The 21,747-nt window shown below is 39.2% G+C and overlaps 1 protein-coding gene across 2 annotated transcripts in view; it reads left to right on the top strand.

The window, feature by feature from the left end:
- The window catches only part of PALS2 (protein associated with LIN7 2, MAGUK p55 family member), a 141,060-nt gene extending 119,845 nt beyond the window's left edge, over positions 1–21,215 (top strand). For both annotated transcript variants that reach the window (XM_063452368.1, XM_063452367.1), the window contains exons 9-12: positions 3,362–3,523; positions 8,339–8,541; positions 11,463–11,591; positions 18,554–21,215. In XM_063452368.1, coding sequence (XP_063308438.1) covers positions 3,362–3,523; positions 8,339–8,541; positions 11,463–11,591; positions 18,554–18,730 — 671 coding nt within the window. In that variant the 3' untranslated portion in view covers positions 18,731–21,215. The remainder of the gene's footprint in view (positions 1–3,361; positions 3,524–8,338; positions 8,542–11,462; positions 11,592–18,553) is intronic.
- The last annotated feature ends 532 nt before the right edge of the window (positions 21,216–21,747 follow it).

The raw sequence follows: 21,747 nt of genomic DNA, 5'->3' as shown, positions 1-21,747 counted from the left end.
GGGCATTTGTTGGGTTTGAGAGTTTTGAGTGCTTTTGCTATTTCTTCCGATGTGATTTCCGTTGACAGTCTGTGGGCTCCTTCTAGTGTTAGCGAGGGTAGGGTGAGTGAGTCTAGGTATTTGTTGATTTTAGTTGTCAAGAGGGTGGGGTCATGTCTGTGTTGGGGGCTATGGTCATATAGGTCTGTAAAGTATTCTTGGAATATAGTGGCTATTTTATCTGGTGACTCTTGTGGTGTTCCATCTTTTGACTTAATTTTGGTGATATTTTTGCGGGCTGTTCTACTTTTGAGTTTGTGGGCGAGTAGTGTATCTGCTTTATTGGACTTTTCGTAGAAAAGTTGGCGGGTCCATTGGAGGGCTTTGGTGGTATCTGTGGACATAAAATCTTTTATCGCAGTTTGGTGTTGTTGTATTTTGGCCAATAAGTCCGGCGTGGGTTGAATTTTGAAGTCATGTTCTAGTTGGCGGAGTTCTTTTAGATTGCTTTCTAACTTTGCTAAGCGTTGTTTTTTTATGGTGAGCGGCTTGACTTATTAGGGTGCCCCTAATCACTGTTTTATGCGCCGCCCATAGGATTCCCGGTGAGGTGACCGAGTGTGTATTTATGGTAAAGTAGTCCGCGATGGCTGTAGACGTGGTGTCTCTGATTGTGGGGTCATGGAGTAGTTTAGGGTTTAGGCGCCAGGACCATTGGCAGGTGGTGAGTGGTGGGGTCCGTGTGAGTGAAATTTCAGCGTGGTCTGACCATGTGATTGACCCTATCGAGGTGTTTGTGATCAGAGGTAGAGTGGATGGGGATGTCAGGAATAAGTCAATGCGTGAGTGGGATCGGTGAGGGTGGGAGTAAAATGTGTAATCCCGCGTATTCGGGTGTTGGATCCTCCATACGTCTACCAGGCGGGTACGTGCGAGGAAGTTTTGAAGTAATTTGTCAGATTGTGTTGTTTGTCCGCGGTTTTGTGGGTGTAGGCCTGTTCTGTGCCTATCTATTACTGGGGAAGGTGTGGCGTTACAATCACCTCCTATGATGTGGTGGTGTGAGGAGAATAATGCTACGTGTGCTTGTAGAGCCTGCCAGAAAGAGGCTGAGGGGACAGTGGGGGCGTAGATCGAAGTGAATGCAAATTTCTGGGGGCCCATTTTTCCTGCTACTGTTATATACCTCCCTTGGGGATCAGCAATTGTCTTGTCGATTATGAAGGGGCATGCCTTGTGGATTAAGATCGCCAACCCGTTTTGTTTGCTATTCGGCGAGTTTGCCAAAAAGTATCTGTTAAAGTTTCGGTTTAGCAGTGGGAATGTCTTATTTTGCTGGAAGTGAGTTTCCTGTAGGAGGATGATTTGTGCGCGGGTTCTACTCGCCCAGCGCATCGTTTGGTGTCTTTTGAGTGGGTTGTTGAGGCCCTTACAATTGATTGATATGCATGACATTGATGGCGCCATATCTTTTCCTTCCTACCTCTTAGTTTTGTTAGGAGTATAGCGTTCCTATTTTATGTGTATGAAGACCAGGCGGGTGGGCTGAGCGAGTCGTGAGGGTGAGGGGGATGAGATGGGCGTTGTGGTGTTGGGGTGTGGTGTTGTGTCTGGTGTGGGTGGGAGTGTTATTCAGCGGTGTGTGAGTATGGTGGGTATGTCTGGTAGTCCTGGTCTTACGGGTTATTTGCCAGGAGTGTTGGGAGCGGAGCGAGTCTCCTTGTCTTGCCAGGGCAATGGGAAGTCAAGGGTGGGGTGTTGGTGCCGGATTTAGAAGTGGTGGGGGTCTGGAAGATCGGTGAATTACGTGCCTTCCTTCCCCCGAGCACGTATGTTTACGGTGAGCTTGTTCGTTTAGTTGTGAGGTGGAAATGAGCAATAGTGTATGGTTATGGTCGTTATCCTATGATTCTAGATGGAGTTTTGTTTGTCTTATTATGATCGGGTTCACCATGGGTCTGTGTGTGCCAGTTGTGTTCCTCATTTGCATAATTTCTCATTTGTATTGGGTCGGTATTTGTTCCGTCTGTGGTGAGGCTTCCTGGTGGTCCAGGTGCGCCTTTGTTGGGAGCCATTGTGATCTAGGCCTATCGTAGGGGGGGGCGGGGGGGGGACAGGATGTATCAGTGGTATTGCTGGGTCTATGTCTCTTTGGGTCACAGGTTTCTGTCTGTGCGGTCTGTGGGGGGGTTGTGAGTTGGGTAGGGGGGACGGGTCTCTACATCAGAGGTGAGTATCCGTTCTTCTTCAGGGAGAATGAGGTTTCTATGGGGGGGAGAGTGATGCAGTTAGGGGTATACTTCTGGGTGTGAGGCGTTTTGGTCGTGGAGGGGACAGTAGTATTGCTTACTTGGCGAGTTTGTATTACGCCTTCATGCGGTATTCCTCTCCTTTAAGGATAGGTGTCGTTTCTAGTGGTGTGTGCGGGAGGTCATGCGGTCCCCCTTCTGCGGTGGGTAGTTGGCCTGTGGGATGTGTGGGTCAGCGCCGAATCCTGTGTTATGGCATTTGTACAAGAGGACAGTTATAACATTTCAACATTACAACATTTCAACATTTCAACATAAAATAATATATAATAATTTGTATTACTTTGTTTTCCCCTGGTCTGTTTGTGTCAAGGTCTCTAGCGTGGTTAGAGGGAATGGTTGTGTCTCGTCTGGTTAGCGCGGGTGGCCATCTGCTTCTTCTCACATCTATTTTTTCCTTTCTTCTTATTCTCTGCTACTGGATTAAATTCCTTCCCCCTATCCAACCAGCCACTTCTCGTATTTTTTTCACAAATCTTTTCTGGTTTCTGGTCTAAAGACTAACCTCCTTACAAACCTTTCCCTACACTTAAGTCAAAATCCTGTTATTAGTCCTAGTTAGTGGACTTCATCCAACCATACCTCTTTTTTCATTATTTCTGTATATCTGTGTACACATCACCATAACCACTGCTTTCCTCACCATAGCTGCAACTTTGCCTGCTCCATTTTCTTTTATGTCCTTTGATGTTCGTTCCTTATTCTATGTAACCTTAATGACTATAGATACTCACAAATACTGTACCATTATATCATCTCAATCTGATTTTGTAAATCTTTATTAGTTTTACAATGTATTATGTACTCTGTAACTTACTCATTAATCACTGTTTCTTTACTAATCTATGTAAAGTGCTCCACATAAGGGAGCTATGTAAGAATGATTAAGTTCATTAAATAAATACCAAAATGATTTAAATCCCTGAGCATTAGAGTACTTTTGAATTTTATAAGTTGCATATCTAATCTTCACCACCTTTTTATATAATATTCTTGAATAATTTATATATGTGATATAATATTTTATAGTGTTACTCATCCTAACAAAATCATGTCTCATTTTCTACCCTCAGAATTTGATCGCCATGAAATCCAAATATATGAAGAAGTTGCCCGAATGCCTCCATTTCAAAGAAAAACATTGGTATTAATAGGCGCTCAAGGAGTTGGCCGTAGAAGTTTAAAAAACAGACTAATTGTCCTGAATCCAACCCTCTTTGGAACAACCGTTCCATGTAAGGTCTAATTTTGTAATAATCGTTTAAAAAAAACTAAAGATGATTGTGTAAGCAGATGCGTCAATCCTTAAGTTTTCTTTGTTTTGTTGTTTTTCTTTCAATTTTGACTCCTCTTATTCCTTTGGAATGTAAAATTGAAGCGCAGCATTTTTTGAATGTTTTCTATAAAGTACTGTGCACCACTTAATAGAACAAAACCTTTTATATGTTTATCACAATTTAAAGTAATTTGCTTTACTTTGCTTAAAGCACAATCTAGATAATGTAAGTGTAAGCGTACATCTACTGTATCTTTCACAGGAGCAAAGTTAATGAGGCCGCTAAGACTGTATCTGTGATGCAGTAAATAGCTGCATGCGGTTTCATTTTTTTAATGTTTTTAGGAATCTTTTAGGGATTAAACATAAAAGCATGGTTTCCCTCTCCGTAAGTTCAAATTGATATCTTCATTGGGGATTTTATTGTATTGAAGATGTATAATACCTTATAAATAAGTATTTTGTTTTCTAGTTCAGTGGTAAACAGCCCTGGTTATATTCCTGAAGCAGACATTAGACTTTCTGCCATTGCATCCCCCTGTGGAATGATGCGTGAAAAAATGATAGACAAGCACATATACACAGTAATAATACCTTGGTTTATACGCTTCTTATCTAACATATTAAAGTGACATGTTGGGAGTATTCCCTATACTCCTAACCATGGATAATTAACACAATATAAAAGCCAAATATGCTGGACTGAAAGCAGGGTTTTCAAATAGACTGTTTTATTCTAATATTTACAGTTTTCCTGTCAATTCTGTATAATTCTCAGTTTAGTGAATAACATTCAGTATTTCTAAGTAAGTACATTACTGGTGATGGCTGTCGGGATTGACACTGTAGTTCCCCCAATGTCTAAGAGAGTCAGGCGCAGGAAAAATACATAAGACAAAATACATAACACAAAGTAGTCCCTTATTTGTACACTTATACACTTTGTCTTATGTTTATAGTTAAAAATAGAGTAAAAATGAAAAAAAGAGAGAGAGTAGGAAAGAGGAAGTAGTAGTAGTAATTGGGAAAAGGTAAGTGTGCCATGACAGTGCTGCTTTAAAAGGAAACAATATTTAAAATGTTCCCCACTTATTTTGAATGTAATATAGATGATGTATTCAAATATTTTTATTTTTTTTATTTGCTTTTCAAAATCCTACTGTAAGTACATCCAGTATACTTTTTGTATCCTTGTACCTCTGACATGAGCCTCTTAGTCCATAAGTGTCTCTGATGTTTCACATTAGCTGGGAATTACCCACTTTAAGGGATACTACAGGTCCAGTGACTGTACAGTAAATTGTACTGGGTGTAATGTGGCTGCATAGGAATTGTTTGTTTTATGACTGGAAAAGGCAAGAGACACACAACATTCTTTGGTAATTTAGTCATCCCACAATGGCACGTACATGAGGAATTTGTTAATTAAAACTCCAGTAAATAAGACTTATCAGAAGCAATCATTTTAGAGCTTCTGTTGATGAGCATAATTATGTTGGAACAGCAGCACAAAGTATCAACAGAAATGTAAAAAGAGGCTTCATATAAATAAAATGTTTTTTGCTAGAAAAAATTAATTAATTTTTAAGTTAACACTTTCTGTGTAATTCATGTTTGTGCTTTATTCTGCCAGACTTGTGTAATTTTATTGGCAAATGTCATGAATCATTTAAAAAAAAAAAAAAAATGATATTATTTTAAGTTTAAAGCGGCACTGTCACTCTCTGGGGACTTTGCAGAATTTGCAAAGACCGCCGACGGTAACATCGCAGCTGGGGGTCCAGTGGCCGGGGGAGGAAGAGAAAGGTGAGGCTTACTCACCTTAACCTGTCCCTAGCGGGTGCCGCCATCCATTACAATGGGTCCTCTTGAGCATGCGCAAGAGTACAGAATTGAGGTGTATGGAGGTTCCCACGGGATCATCCACAGACAGCCAATTCCCTGCAGCCATTACTGGTGATGGCTGTCGGGATTGACACTGTAGTTCCCCCAATGTCTAAGAGAGTCAGGCGCAGGAAAAATACATAAGACAAAATACATAACACAAAGTAGTCCCTTATTTGTACACTTATACACTTTGTCTTATGTTTATAGTTAAAAAATAGAGTAAAAATGAAAAAAAGAGAGAGAGTAGGAAAGAGGAAGTAGTAGTAGTAATTGGGAAAAGGTAAGTGTGACATGACAGTGCTGCTTTAAAAGGAAACAATATTTAAAATGTTCCCCACTTATTTTGAATGTAATATAGATGATGTATTAAAATATTATTATTTTTTTATTTGCTTTTCAAAATCCTACTGCATTTGCACAGCAAGCGTCCAGCATGTGGTTTGTCATAAGTTGTTTATCTTATTAATCACATATAGCGTTATTCACTAAAGTGAGAATTCAGAGTGCATATCAAATTTGAAACCAAAGTTGCCGAACTGAATGCATAGCTGCTTTTTTCCAATTCGGTTATTTTAATCTTAAATTTAAAATTCATTTTGAATTCTTACTTTAGTGAATAACCCTCATAAAATGAGTGCAAGTGCTTTAAAGGGACACTATAGTTACTAGAAGAACTACAGCCTTTTGTATTTGTTCTGGTGAGTAGAATCATTCCCTTCAGGCTTTATGCAGTATTTACGTTACAGCCTAGGGATACCTCCACTGGCCACTCCTCAGAGGGCTGCTCAAGCTGCTTTCTGGGGCAGTGCTGCACAGTGTGTCCACCCTCTGCATGGAGACACTGAACTTTCCTCATAGAGATTGATTAATTCATTCCATCTCTATGAGGAGATGCTGATTGGCTAGGGCAGTGTTTGACTTGTGCTGGCTCTGCCACTAATCTGCCTCCTTGACAGTCTTTGCCAATCCAATGCTTTGCTATGTGAAAGCATTGTGATTGTCTCAGAATGTCACTTCTAATGATGTCAGCCAAGCAGGCAGATCAGAGCCAGCAGCAGCAGACTGGAATAAAAGCAGCATAGCACGCCCCACCGTTTTAGCGCCCCCCCACCAACATGTGCTGGCTCCCTCCCAAGCTGCAGATCGTGGTGGGGGATGCCTGCCTGGCAGGCCCCCTGAGGCCAATCAGTGGCAATCTGCAGCTTGTGATCGCAGTGACAGCCAGTCACTGGCAGATACATTCTTTGCCCCTCACCTCACTTCGATCTGAGAGAGAGAGAAAAATATTTGTGTAGATGAATCCCTAATGAAGTTCAAGGGTAGATTGCTTTTTAAGCAGTATATCCCTTCTAAACGGTTCCGATACGGTGTAAAATTTTACAAATTATGTGAGTCCAGTTCTGGATATACGTGGGCATTTCATATTTACCAGGGGAAGGCTAGCCATCTTGACCCACCAGGATGCCCTGATTCTGTGGGTACAAGTGGCAAGATTGTATGGAATCTAATCCTTCCCTTGTTAAATAATGAGTACAGGCTATGGGTTGACAACTATTATACAAGTATTGAATTATTTAGAAATATATTTTGCTTTGATACCCTAGCCTGTGGCACAGTGCGGAAGAATCACAGAGGTTTCTCCCAAACCATGGCAAGTGGCAGACGCAGAGAGGCTCCCTTTCAGCTTTCTGCCAGGATGAGTTGCTTGCCCTTCGGTTCACAGATAGGAAGGATGTATTCATGTTGTCTACAATGCACAACAAAACTACAGTTCCAGTGTCTGTGAGAGGGAGAACTGAGCAGCTGGAGAAGCCCAAGTGCGTTGTAGACTACAGCAATTTTATGGGGGGGCGTAGACTTGGCTGACCAATGCACAGCCCTATCTGATGAACCGAAAGAGTGGGAACTGGTATAAGAAAATAGCAATTTACATAACCCAGATTGAAATTTTCAACTCCTATGTGCTTTATAAAAAAGGAAGCCATAGGTAGATGATACCCATTTCTAGAGTTTATGATCCAAGTTTTGTCTGAAATTTTATTTGCCCAGGCCCCCAATCTTTCCCTTTTGGAATCTGAAGAAGTCCAAAGACTTTTCGGCAAACATTTCCCTTCCCAAATCCCTCCCACACCCTTTAAAAGGTCACCACAAAGAAATTGCTTTGTTTGCTCGCAGAGGGGAGTCCGTAAGGACTCAAGTTATTACTGCCCCTCCTGTCCATCCCTACCCACCCTCTGCATAAAAACCTGTTTCAAAGTCTACCATACAGACCGAAACTACTAAATCACTCTGTATGGGACTTTGGCAGTTTGTTTGCTTGATTTCCCTGGATTTCTGACCTCGGCTTGTCCTGACTTCGCTTTGTTAGCTACCTGTACCGACCTATTGGCTTGTATTCCCGACTACTCTGACTTCTGGATTCACCTGACCGTGGCCTGTCCCTGTTTATGTTAACCATTCTAAAGTGGCTACACCAAACATCTCAAAATACTACATATGTAGTACTTGTTCAAATGTGACTTTACAAAAAAAAAAAAAAACGCTAATCACAGGGTTAATACTGTGATTAGCACTGAACAAGTATAGTGACAGGACTATGACAAATAATAGGCTGGTTTGAATAAAACATTTTGGGTTTACCATAAACCTGACCACATGAATTTAGTGTGTGTAAATACATATATCCGGGAAGCAAATGGGAGGAAAAATTCTGCTTATCTACTTTGTATTTCCAGTAATGCTAATTTGATTTATTCCATTTACATTAAAGTTAAAATAATCTATTAACTGGGAAAAAATAAATAAAAGGACTATGTCCTGTCCTCTTTATATCAGATTTGTTTCTTTATTATTCATAAATTTCAGTTGTTTTATATGCTTTATTCAGTTACTTCACGCAAGCCAAGAGAAGATGAAAAAGATGGACATGCATATAGATTTGTGTCCAGGTCAGACATGGAATCAGATGTGAAAGCGGGAAGGTATTTGGAACACGGAGAATATGAAGGCAATCTTTATGGCACGAAGATTGACTCGATCCATGAAGTGGTACTGGCTGGACGAACTTGCATATTAGATGTAAATCCACAGGTAAAAAGTGATACATAGACAACATGTTTGTCAGCAATAATAACTGGGCTCCTAATATAGGAGAATAAAATGTGAATTGCTCATGTACATGCCTCTGAAGTGTCCCTATTTAGGAGGGACACTTCCTATTTTGGGTCCAAATTCCTCTGTCCCTCTTTTCTAGGCACTCTATATTGTTGATGTGTCTGAGTGTTAACAGAGCTCCACAACAATAATACTCCCAGTAATGTGTCTTTAAACAGTGACACGTGTTTAGATATCAGTCTAAGAAAATGAGATACATTGTTCTTGTTCGAAATAACATTTTAGTTGCACAAATTGTTATTAGTAAGTAAGTTCTATATTTTTCGGAACAGCGCCACCCCTGGCCACACTCACATCCCTAATATGATTGTGTCCCTTTTGGTCAATTTGAAATGTTGGGAGGTATGCAGAGATGAATGAAAGACACCTTTGGTTTTGCATCCTATTGATTCTCATACAAAGTAATGGTTTATGGGATGAGAACAGGTAATTTACTGTAAGTGTCATATTTCCTGGAAGAATGTAGTACGTATGAGTATGTATATTAAGCCACATATGTTACCTTGTCAGAAACTATAGCACGTTAAGAATTTTTCAGCATTTTAGATGGGGTTTAATAGTTCTACTGAAATCCTACTTTGTTAAAAGGTAGAGGGTCTTCGGTCCACTTGAGCCCAGAACTTGCTCCCTTTCTGTTTGCATAGGACGAGAAAGGCTAATAAAACTTAAAGGTTCCAATGTACAGACATACTAGGGTAAGAAACAGAGTATAAACGTTTGGAAGAAAGGATTGCATACTGGTGATAGAAATGAAGATTTTTAAATGGACGTCACCAGATTTTTTTTTTTTATCTGTGATTGGTGAGTGATGCAGATGGGAGGGTTTAGCTGTGAAAATGCTTTATAAGCCCTCCAGAGCTGTTAACAGTTATAGACCTAACAATTTAATCTTAAGTATAAACTTTTTCATGCTTTTTGAATTTTAAGGATTTATTTTTTTAATGAGGCATTTTCTAATTATTTTTTTTAATCATTCTTTATTTTTGTTGTGCATAATATTACAGAGAGGCTTGTGGTGCCACAACAGTGAATGCAAGCATATTCATTGCAAACATAGGAATACTTAAGCATTACATTGAGACAATGGCAAATTTTTTAGGTAATGATTATAAATAAGAAGAAACACAATGCATGTCATAAACTGGTCATACTCTAGATAGATCTAAGAAGATTGTACTCATATTACTCCTTATAAGGCTCTCTATAACTCCTCCTAAAACTCCATATAATGCTCCCTTTTTTTTGTCAATGTAATTTTTATTGAGACATCGTGCCATATAGTACAGAAAACTAAAAGGAGTTAGAGCAAATGTACAGATATAGATAACACAGTCGTTATATATACTCCAGGGTATTCTGTCTAATTTTTTTGTTATTTGTAAAGTAAACCGGCTAGACGAACATGTCGAAACTCTGGTAAGACAGTGCCTTATGGCACACTTAATATACTGATCAAGAAAATAAACTTACATACTTAAACAAGATACTTCCATAGCGAGATACTAGTGAGTTATTCTGATCGGCTAAGCTAGTGGATAATATGATTAATGCAAGTGAGAAATGAGAATGTGTATTCACAAGAGGAGAATGAAAAACCACTGAGACCTCCTTTTACAATAAAAATAAGAGAACTGGCAGGGTATTGGTAGCCTAAGGTTAGCACATAAACATGAAGTGGCTGTGGATGTTGGCTATATTCCCTAGATTTCGAGCTGCAGCGTTACTAGGAGTGACTAAGTAGTAGAAACCAAGTAAAAAAAAATGAAATAAATAAACTAGCGTAACAGGCTCAGGGAAGTATGTTGGTGGTCGGCTGCTGTGCATTTTAATCAGGGTAGCTGGTTAAGTGTGAGTATTGTATGAGGGTGAGCTTACGAGTGGTGACACTAGGACTCAGAGCAGGGCTGTGAGATCTAAGTGTTGTGTGTTAGTTGCCTTGGCTCAGGCTGGACATGCTTGGCTGCAAGGTAGAGTAAAACTGTCTATCCATGTTTGCATGAAACTGATATTCTCTCATTTTCGGGACAATTAAATGTCTGGTATATACTGCTTGCCCAATGATATGTAGCTGAGATCTGTGAGACCTGTATATTGGTTTGGTGACATGTTGCTTAGAAAAAGCTTGTATTAGGTGCCACTGGGCTCCTCTGTCTGAAAGGCGTAAAAAGATTGATCCAAGGATAAATCTGACTGCCATTCTAGGGTCAAGAAGGAATTTTTTCCTAGTTTGTTGCAAAGTTGGAAGTGCTTCAAACTGTTTTTTTTTTTTTTTTGTTTTGTTTTGCCTTCTTTTGGATCAATCACAAAAAACAAATGTAAGAAGGCTGAAGATGTCATTCCAGTTTTTACAAAAGGTGTTTGACAGGACCATTTCCCCTAATTTTTCCAATATTTGCCATTGTCCCTTTGCAGTCACGCAATGTGTAAATCCCAGACAGCCTCCAGATAGTGATGCGTGATTCATCTCCAGATAACTTTTCAATTACTGCAAAATGCCATGAAGGTTATGATTCTTTTTCTCGATCTAAAGCTTGGTATTGCATATTGAGATCATAGACGTTTGTTGGTTTACCATGCTTAGCAGTTTATATAATTTCATGAAAGTCATGATGATCACTTCTTGTGCCTGGTTTTGTTTCTGAAGGCACTTTTATACTCCGTATTTGGTGTTGATGCTAAGGAGAGAGGAATATTAAGTACTTTATCCATTGTCACTCCAATTCAGTGAGCATATCAGAATTATAAGAAAATATAAATTGTGGGTTTTCTTATGTTTGTAATAATATGTAATGTTCATCTTTTTCTATGTACTATAGTTTTCTTTTTTTATCCTACAGGCATTAAAAGTGTTAAGAACGTCTGAGTTTATGCCATATGTAGTATTCATTGCAGCTCCAGAGCTGGAGACCTTACGAGCAATGCACAAAGCTGTTGTGGATGCAGGAATCACAACCAAACTTCTCACCGTAAGTGATTGTGTACACATTTAAAAATGTTGCTGAATAGTTTAGATCTGATCATCAAATTATAGGGACACAAAACACAGCTGAAGTGCTTCATGTGTGAAGAGTGTGTCCTATTTTTAATTTTACAAAGTGCAGATTTCAATAGAAATTTACACTTTTCTAAATTAATCCTGTTACACCCCCCAGCTGTCAATCAGACAACTAGTTATGTTACTTCCTGAAGATGCAGGCACCTGGCCAGTCACAGCAAGTCTCACCTGGAGAAGAAGGGGAGAGGGCTTGCAGTGGATGCAGACAAGAGATCTACTGTTTTGGCAAACTGTTTTAGATATTCTAAGTTTGTTTGAGCAGGGCCTTCTTCACCTCTAAGTATCTATTTTTCCAAGTATCCATTTATCCATTCCAAATTGTAAAGGGCTGTGAAACACGTTGGCCCTATATAAATGCTGACCATAACATACTACCAATGACAAAATGCATATTTAAATGCATATATGTATTCATTCAGGGTATATCTAGTGTGTGTGTGTATGTGTATATGTATATATATATATATATATATATATATATATATATATATATATATAAACAATTTATTTCCTTTGGAGTTTTTCTAAGTAGAACATGCTTTTTTTTTTTTTTTTTTTTTTTTTTTTTTTTTTTAAACATTCAGATGCAATTTAAAGATACTGACTAAAATATTGCAAACACAGTATCCCTTATGTTCAGTCACAATATATAAAATCCCGACGTACGTGTTGTAGTTTTTACTTTTGTAGTTTGTATTTGTTCTATTTGTTCTATTGTGGGATTTGTTCTATTGTGGGATATCTCCCCACCCCACCAATCTCTGTAGCTTAGGTGTGAGCAAGGTTTGACAAGGTTTTCTTGTACTAACACATACTATTGGGAAAAGGTTTTGGAGGCCCTTGGGGGTGCAGTAATTCATGATTGAGATTGTTAATAATGTCAGATCATATGCTGATGAAATAATAAATTGGAGAAAGGCATTAGGACCATAAATGAAGAGTGAGTCTCTTGGTTTCTTGAGATTTGGTTTTGCTGTCATCACAAGGTGTGGACCTGCTGGTCCACAATCACCATCAGGATTAATCCTTGATAGGTTCCACTGGTGAGACTGAAGACAGAATGCTTTTTACGTAAATGTAATGATGCCTGAGAATGCTACCATCATATCTAGATACGTCTTAAAGTCCTCCACTTTTAAAATGACAAACAGCAAATCAGAAAATGGTAGCATACAACTTCGCAAACATATATATATAAGGAATTTTCACATGTAAGCACCATCTACGAGGTCTGTCCGGAAAGCATCCAGCCATGTATTATGAAAAATAGAGATATTTATTGAAGCTATATTAAACATTGTACATAGGACAATGACGCCTCAGTTCCTAACAAAGTAGTAGGCACCTTGGGACCTAACACAGTTCTCCCAGCGTCTCTTCCACTGTTAAAATCCTGTAGAGATCCCTGTCTAGGACTGGATCCCTATTTTAAAACTACAATTTAATTGGAATAAAACCAGGGATAGTTCCCTGAGAAGAACCAGGAAATGAATGTAATTTGCTAGCTAGCCGACTGTGACATGTCCTGGTATACTTCCTTCCAAAACCTGTGAACAGGCACCATCACAGTACACATTGCTGAATTCCAAACAGACTTGTTTTATAGTCATTCCAGCCACGCTTAATCTTGGCTGAACATGCTTACAGCTGAATTGCAGCAGCAGGTTTTTTGCTTGTTAACACAGTAATAGCTTCTAGAACATTTATATGTTCTCTTACAGGACCTGGTCACATGAATATGTGACCAGGTTACCCATCAATGTCTTTAAGCTCCAGATCTGACTTGTTCACCAACAAGTCTCTATTGTCTAACTAGAGTCAGGCCCATGTCAGGCAACAGAGAGATAGTAGTGTTGTTTCAACAATGCAGGTATTTGATTAATGGGAGAAAATCTTCTTGTGGACCTTATCCACAATCTTTGCTTTGTCTCTCCATTTGCACATATGCATTCTTGGATAGTGGTATCCTATTTTCAGCATGCTGCATCCTATGAACGAATTGTCTAGCTCAAGCATGTCAAACTCAAAGGCTAGCATGGGTCAAATAAACAAGGTTAACGTTTATGTGGGCGGGGGGGTGGGGTCTTAAGTTTTCATAGAAAATTGAAAAGTACAGTATTAAAAAAAAGCATCCCCCTCTTCTAAACCCCAGCACCCTGCATAAACTAAATCCCAGTCCCACACCCCTCTATACTAAGTCCCAGCACAACCCTCTAGTAAACCCCAGCCCCATCCCCCTTCTATATTAAATCCCAGTCCCCCCTCTACTAAACCCCGGCCCCTGTTTAAAAAAAACCAAAACAATATTCGGCAACAAGCAGACTCCACTCCATTGCCGCTGCCAGTATGCGACTCCGGAGTCCAGCCTCTAGTATACCCCTAATGGCGCCATCCGCACCCTGTGCCAAAGCAGATCCTCCCGCTACTCCTTGAAAGCCTGTGAAGGTGTAGCACGTTGACGCCACGTCTGAATGTGACATGACGTTGCGTGCCTCCGTGCTCCTCCAGGTCCTCCACTGTCCAGCCGTGGCCATTGCAACACTAACCGACACACACACACACACACACACTCACGACAGACACACATATTTACACATTCTTGCACACACTCACAAATGTATTGCTCCGTACCTTTCGGAGCTGATGTGGGAGATCTCCCTTCCTGCTCTTCACTGCTACCTATCGCGCGCAGTTTACTGAGGACGGCCCGAATGATGTCATATTCCGACACCTGGCATCACTACAGAGGGCGCACGCGTGAGGAGCAGGAAGAACAGACTGAGTTCCCTCGCTGCCGCCAGCGACCTCTCCTCCTGGCCGGGTAAATTTTACCAGGGCCACAAAGATATTCATTGTGGGCCACAAGATTGACATGCTTGGTCTAGCCCTTCTTGATTTTGCCTTTTGTACTGTTCCTTCCTTTTGTCTGAAATCTAAGGACATCAAATGACTTCTCCTCTATCCAAATATGGTAAGTGGTCTCAAGTATTACATGGAGTCCATCAAGGTCACATGTAACACTGAGCCCTTGTTTATTTCAGTGACCGGTCAAAAGGTTTTATACAGCTGTTTAAAGTCCCTGCTATATCTATGATTTAGCCTGCATATTGTTTACATGTAGACTGTCAGGTAACAGGATTTTATTCCCAGTCTAAAAGACGTTTGTATTTCTGGACCTTCTGTTTTTTGATATTTGTGGAACAGATCTGCAGAGTGATCGCTTGGAAGTGCTTTCAAAATCTTACGTATATTATGTTTTTGCATCCGGTGATAAAGCCTTGGCCTCTACTGACATTTTATTCATGATATCTGCACTTTAGATAAGGAAAAGTTGTGTTGCTTTTGCTTTATCTTGAGAGTACCAAACTCATGTTGGTAGATGTTGATACCATTATTTTACTCATTGCACTTCTTTCTTTGATTGATTGACCAAAACCTTCAAATTTATATGTATTTGCTGAAGCGCTTTTGGGCTTAACAGCATGTCACTGCAGGCATATTTTGTAAACGTGCCGATTTCAAGAAAACTTGGTACTTTTTAGTAACTCTTTCGAACACATTCAACAGACACCCTGGAGGTATATTTTGTATCACTAAGTTTGAACTGAGAAGGTAACCAAATAGCATTACTAGTGTGTCACATGCTCTATGAAAAGCCTCTGATGACTTCATGGAATGTGACTTGAGTTTTTTCAGTTTAGCTGTTTTGTCCTTAAATTTGACGTTTACTCTGAATTCCTTTCTCCCCTTTTGTGCATAACTCAATAAGTTTGCCCAAAGAAGCTCTTACTTAACTTGCAAAGTTATATAAACCGGAAAAAAATATTACACAATATTATGAATAACTTTTAAGTGTGCAAATGTCACTATGAAATGATAATTGTGATAAGAAAACAGTTTTCCTTCTATAAAATCTATTAATTATTTTGTTTGGTTTGAGCACTGTATAAAAATCAAGTGTGAACAATGATTATATGGATGTCTGCTTGTCAAAAACGGCTCATAAATCTTATTTACAGCACTATGTCAAGGATGCAAAGTAGTTTTAAAATGCACACAGGGACTTGCAAATGAGAAGATTGGTTAGAGCTGCAATGCTTCTCAGAGTATTTTTAATGTGCTTAACTTACTACAATAGCAATGTCTATTCAAAGTGATTTATTTTTTTGTGTCAAGTTAATGTGTTATGCTATTGGCTACGTCACAAATTTAGAACCTCATTTACATGTGTTTACATGTTTGTTGATTTGTGTACTTAAAGGGACTCTATAGTCAACATATAAAAGCAAGAAAGACAGGTCCCCCGGCCTTCCTTCTTGCTTTTATATGAAATTTCATTTAATAAAAATAATTTTCGAGGTGTTTTTATATTAAAAACTTACCTCCGTTCCAGCGCCGAGCTCCCAGCCATGCCGCGCCCCCTTTTTCGTCAAAATTACGAAATTGCGGGGCCCAATAGGAGAAGAGAAGCGTCATCGCGATGTGCGCATGCGCGGCTTCGCGCTGCACCAATCGCGTTCTTCATAGAGCGGCAGGTGGAGACCTACTGTGTCCCCCACCCCTGAGCGGCGGGTGGGGGCCCTAAAATTATCAATAAGGGGGGACCTATTGTCCCCCCTGGCTCCCACCCCTGAGCGGTGGGTGGGGGCCCTAAATACAAAGGGGAGGGGGACCCTAGTTAAAAATATCTCCCTACCTACCCCCCTCACCCTAAAAATAATGAGGGGGGGGACCACTAACTAAAAATCTGTGGGAAAAAAAAAAGTAGGCCCCCTCCCCTTATTGATATTTTTAGGGCCCCCACCCGCCGCTCAGGGGTGGGGGCCAGGGGTGGGCAGTAGGCCCCCCCCTTATTGATAATTTTAGGGGCCCCACCCGCCGCACAGGGGGGGGAGGAGAGTAGGTCTCCCCCCCCCCCTTCAACCACTATTGTGGACAGAAAGAGTCCCTGTGGGTTCGGGCTTCAGCTGTCAGCTGAAGCCACTACCACAGCAGTGCTGACAGCCTCAGCACACAAAGCGCGTTCACAGTGCTTTGTGTGCTGATAGCCCGTCTGATGTATTCACCCATGCGTGAATACGTCAGACGTGAGGCCTTTTTAGGGACTCTGAACTCGGAAGTCCCTCTGGTGGCCGTCTGATTGACTGCAACAAGAGGTGTTCCAAGCTTCCAATGTAAACACTGCATTTTCTCAGAAAATACAGTGCTTACAAGAAAGGCTACAGGGAGCTGTAGCACTCACCTGAACAACCTCATTAAGCTGAAGTTGTTCAGGTGACTATAGTGTCCCTTTAAGATACCGTCTGCACAAAAACTAGGAGCCAGGTGACCATTTCACTATTAGGGTGAAGGGATGGTTAGGAGGCATTTATTTATTTTTTAAATAGAGCCACCACCCACTGGCAATGGGTTACGGTCCAAACTTTTAGAAATGTGCCTACTGGATTCCCCACAACTTATTTTGGCAATATAACGTGGAATACACACAGAGGCGGAATGACAAAACCTTTGAAATGCATTACTTGTGACACGCTTGACTAATTCGAACTGGTCAAAATGACCAATGAGACCAATTTTAAAAAAATAGTAAGATGCTTTGTTTCCTTGATAAACTGTGTACCTGTAGACAATTGTAAACTAATGTAAAAATAAAACCTGAAAACTGCAAAAAAACAAAACAAAATGCATGTAGGGTAATTGAGGACTGGTGGGATTGGTACAGCTGGTGGGACTGGTACAGTTAAGTTGCAGGAGCACTCCAACCAAGGCTAACACATGGTATTCGGTGAAAAAACCCTATAAAAGAACACAAAGGAATATTCGTGGCTCCAAAACAACCTTAGCTTAATGAAGTAGGTTTGGTGCAGAGAGCATGCCCATAAAGAGTTACTGCCCAGTTTTCTGTCTGAGTTAATTTTCTTTGTTTATGCAGTCATAGCCCATAGCCACACCTACCCTCGCTGTGACTCACACAACTTCCATGAAAATGTTTTCATTTTCAGTAAGATCTTACATTGCATTGTGTTTACTTTAGAAGTTCTAATCTTCTGCTCTTTTAATTGAACTTTAATCACACAAGTGACTGCTTCTGGTTCTAGTAAGGAATTAACAGAGCAGAAGATAATAAACATACTGTGCGGTAAGAGAAGTTTAAAATTTAGACTTATTTTCTAGAAGTGTGTAGGGGGTTGTACACAGCCAGGGGAAGTGTGAATAGAGCTGCATAAACAAAGTGTTTTACCTCCTAAATAAACAGCAAAGAACTAAGCAGTGGGATTTCAGAGACATGATCTATGCAGAAAAAGCAGTTCATTAAGCTACGTTGTTTTGGTGCATTGAGTGTTCCTTGCACCAAATGTTTAAATATTCTACCTAAAGGAACATTCCAGTCACCTAAATGAAATTGTTATGGAGCAGGAGGCCCCCAGGCGCTCTTTATGGGGTTAAATCATTCTTTAATAATCTAACGCCAACGGGTACATTAAGCGACAATCTCAAGGTCCCTCGGGCAGCATCTGGCTTCTGAAACTGAGTTACCGGAAGCACGGGGTACCTTTTTAATGAATGGGGAGCTATTCTCATTGGCTTAGAGTTTCAGCTGACCCCTTTACCCAATTAGCGGCACCCCTGCCCAGCGCACTCTGCACTTCCTATTTAAGCCCTTAAGGTAACAGAGCATCCTTAACTTCAATTAGATTAAGTTCTGGTGACCAGACGGTTCCTTTAAAGAATCTACTAATTAACTTACACCAAGATATTGGTCATAATGTATCTTTGCCTGAACTCATTTAAATTTATGTTTCAAAGCTATATCACAGATAAAATACTGATAGGTTTTATTTTCTAATCTGATTTTGTTTTCTTTTGATATAGGATACAGATCTGAAAAAAACTGTTGATGAAAGTGCACGGATTATGCGAGCCTACAACCATTACTTTGACTTGACAGTTGTAAATGATAATTTAGACAAAGCATTTGAGAAGTTACAGGCTGCTGCTGAGAAGCTGAGGATGGAACCACAGTGGGTTCCGATTAGTTGGGTGTACTGACTTATATCAAGTCAGAACAGAAAGAAGAGACCTTCTGCACTCGTGTCATTATATTTTTTTTTCCTGTCTCCTGTAAGGATTTAAAGAATTGTACACTGAATTTTTATATAACACTTTGGAGGGAAAGTGTACTTAAATATGTAATTTATTTTAATTTTTATAACTTTTTACAGATAATCTTTCTATTCATAATACATGAAGGAAATGCGTTCAAGCATTTTTTTTTATTTAATTTGGTACGTTTTGCCTTTTTCATCCAAGATCGTTTTTGTCATTTACATTAACATTTGGTCTTACATTTTCACTGTGATTATAAAGAATACTTGAAATAATTTTATAAATCTGTTTGATACATAGATTGAAATTAATTTGTACATGTTAGGGATCATGCTACCGTTTAACAAAAAAATAGAACTTAAGCCAGTGTTATCCCTTGTGTCATGATACCTATATACCTGAGAAGTTACATGGAGCCTCCAGGTTTGCAAGCTACGTGCCAAGCTTCCAAGTCGCAATTCTCTGTTCTAGGTATGAGACGAGAAAGTGGTGTGTGCACTTCCTGGGACCATTTCTTTCCATAGCAAATCTCCAAACACATGGCCAACACATTTGTACGGCCATGTCCCCTTTTCTGTTTCCACTCACATTACATGGAGCAACATATTTTGCTTGGACTGCCCCCATCCTACCTGTATTGGAGGAGAAATATAGAGCTTTCTGGACAGAGTTAATACAAAAACTTTCATGTATGCCTATGATGGCATAGGTTTATCAGCAGTAGTTTCACAAAATAGCTGCCATACCCACGTGATATATGCTGCACAGAAATAAATGATATACTTACCTTTTCCCTTAGAGAGCAGCATTAGACACAACAGCTCCTGAGGAGCTATCTCAAGTAGGTACACAAAATGGGTAACACTTGCCTATGCTCATTTATGTGAAAGTCCTTTTTAATGATGTGATTTCAACAGATGCTGTTAACACAGTTAAATAGAAATGATTCATCTCTTTTCATTATTATTAAACAGAAATTGACACAAACCATTATAAAACAATATACATGTGAATCATTCTGCCAGTAGAAAGAACTGATGTTTTGTGTATTTAGCTTTTCCCCCGCACAGGTGTAACTGGTTAAACATAGATGTTCAATTAGTAGATTTTGGAGTTTTATTTCCATCAAAGCTTCTGAGCAATAAATGGAACTATTGTCCAGGGGTTATTTTGTTCACAGAAGCAAAATTAAGTTGTTCATACATGAAAGAGTATTTGTAACATTCACAAATACACTTGTAGAATTTTTAATACATTGACTAAACTAATGTTGCTTCAGTTTGCTTTTATACTAGGGCTTTTAGCAGCTTACTCCTCAGAATGTGCACAAGAGCGTTCATCTACCAAAAATAACTTCCCCGCCTCCTGCTGAAATACACGAAAATCCTAGATGTATACTTTTTATAGAAATGTCCCCATACCTGGGCCCTTTATCAGTCATATGACCCTGAGATCCTTCCTCATGCATAAACAATGTCATGACCATAACAGGGCCTGATTGTATTGACACGACCTATCACCAATAAATTAATGAATTCGCAAATGGCCTTTTGGTAAAAAAATAACTAAATCCATTGTGTAAGCATTGTATTGTATTTTAAACTGACATTATCTATCTGTGTGGAAAATGTACAAAATCCAAAATGCAATCTGGCATTTGGGGTAAATGCAATCGAATTATTAGTAAAGTCTATTTTGCTTATAGACGAGTTTCTAGACAGATGGTTTTCAAACATCCATAATGACTGGCTTTTGCAATATCCCCGCATTTTGGAGAGTAGTGGTCCTTAATTTAGGGACTGGTTTGAGAAGCCATGACCTCTATGCACAACCAAAAAAAAAAAACAGTTGTCAGTGTGTTACTTAGAGGTTTTCTTCACCTTGTGATCACTGTATTTTCATTAAAGCACCATGCCAGTGTGAGATTTTCCCCAAGGAGTTTGAGATTTTCAATTGGATTACATTCAAATGTATTGTCTGCTGCTGTAAGATTCCAGGCAAGTTCAATGTCCACTGTTTTGATAACACCGCTCCGTGCACTCATCCGGATGAAAGCAAAGTGACATTTTATTACAGTTTTTGTTCACTTCTGTTGTATTTTGTAAAATGTGATATAGTAGTATGTTTGTGCTAAGTGTTTCAGGTGTTACATATCTTTTTCTAAATAGCTTATACATTTTTGTCCAGTTACGTAAATTGATGTCTGCACTTTTGTACCCATTAATTGTTCCACAACAGTATGATATGACCATACCGATTATATTTATTTTTCCAATGAAGCAGCTACAACTTAGCGTTAACTCTTTGCTTAACGGATACTGTTACTTGGGGACCTTTTAAAAGTACCATTGGATACCTATGTAAGCCAATTATATATGTAGTACATCTGACTACCACAAACATATTTGCTGCTATACAGACATTTTTTTTATTATTTTTTTTCATTTAACAGTTCCTTCTTAATGCACCATTTTAGAATTTCCAAATGGTTTAATATCAGAATTCTAGTCTGTATCTAGACTTTTGATCCTCGTTAAATAATACTTAACTGCTTGACTCCTGACACCAAAACAAGGATGCTAATGAAGAAAGCTTCCTATGAATATAATAGTTTCCAAAGGACAATTTGCCAACTTACTTTAAGAATGAATGCTAATTCATAAATAATTATAAATGTGTGACTTTAAGATATTTAACAGTTGTGATTTATATTAATAAGATGGAAGTCACAATGATCCAATAAAATTATACTTCAATATTTGATGAGTGGTTTGTTCTTTTTTTAAGCTGTCATCTGATTGCCAACCTTCATTTGGAGAGCACATTCACCAATCTAAAGGAATCCTTCAGGTTTTATTTTTTTATCTTTTTATTTATTTGTAATTGTTAGATTACAAAATCTTACATAAAGTAATTTAGGTTTGTGTCTTATGTGCACTCATGTCGCATTAACCCATGTA

This window comes from Pelobates fuscus, chromosome 4, assembly GCF_036172605.1.
Source record: "Pelobates fuscus isolate aPelFus1 chromosome 4, aPelFus1.pri, whole genome shotgun sequence".
Taxonomy (NCBI): Eukaryota; Metazoa; Chordata; class Amphibia; order Anura; family Pelobatidae; genus Pelobates; species Pelobates fuscus.
This window is presented reverse-complemented; position numbering and strand designations above follow the sequence as displayed.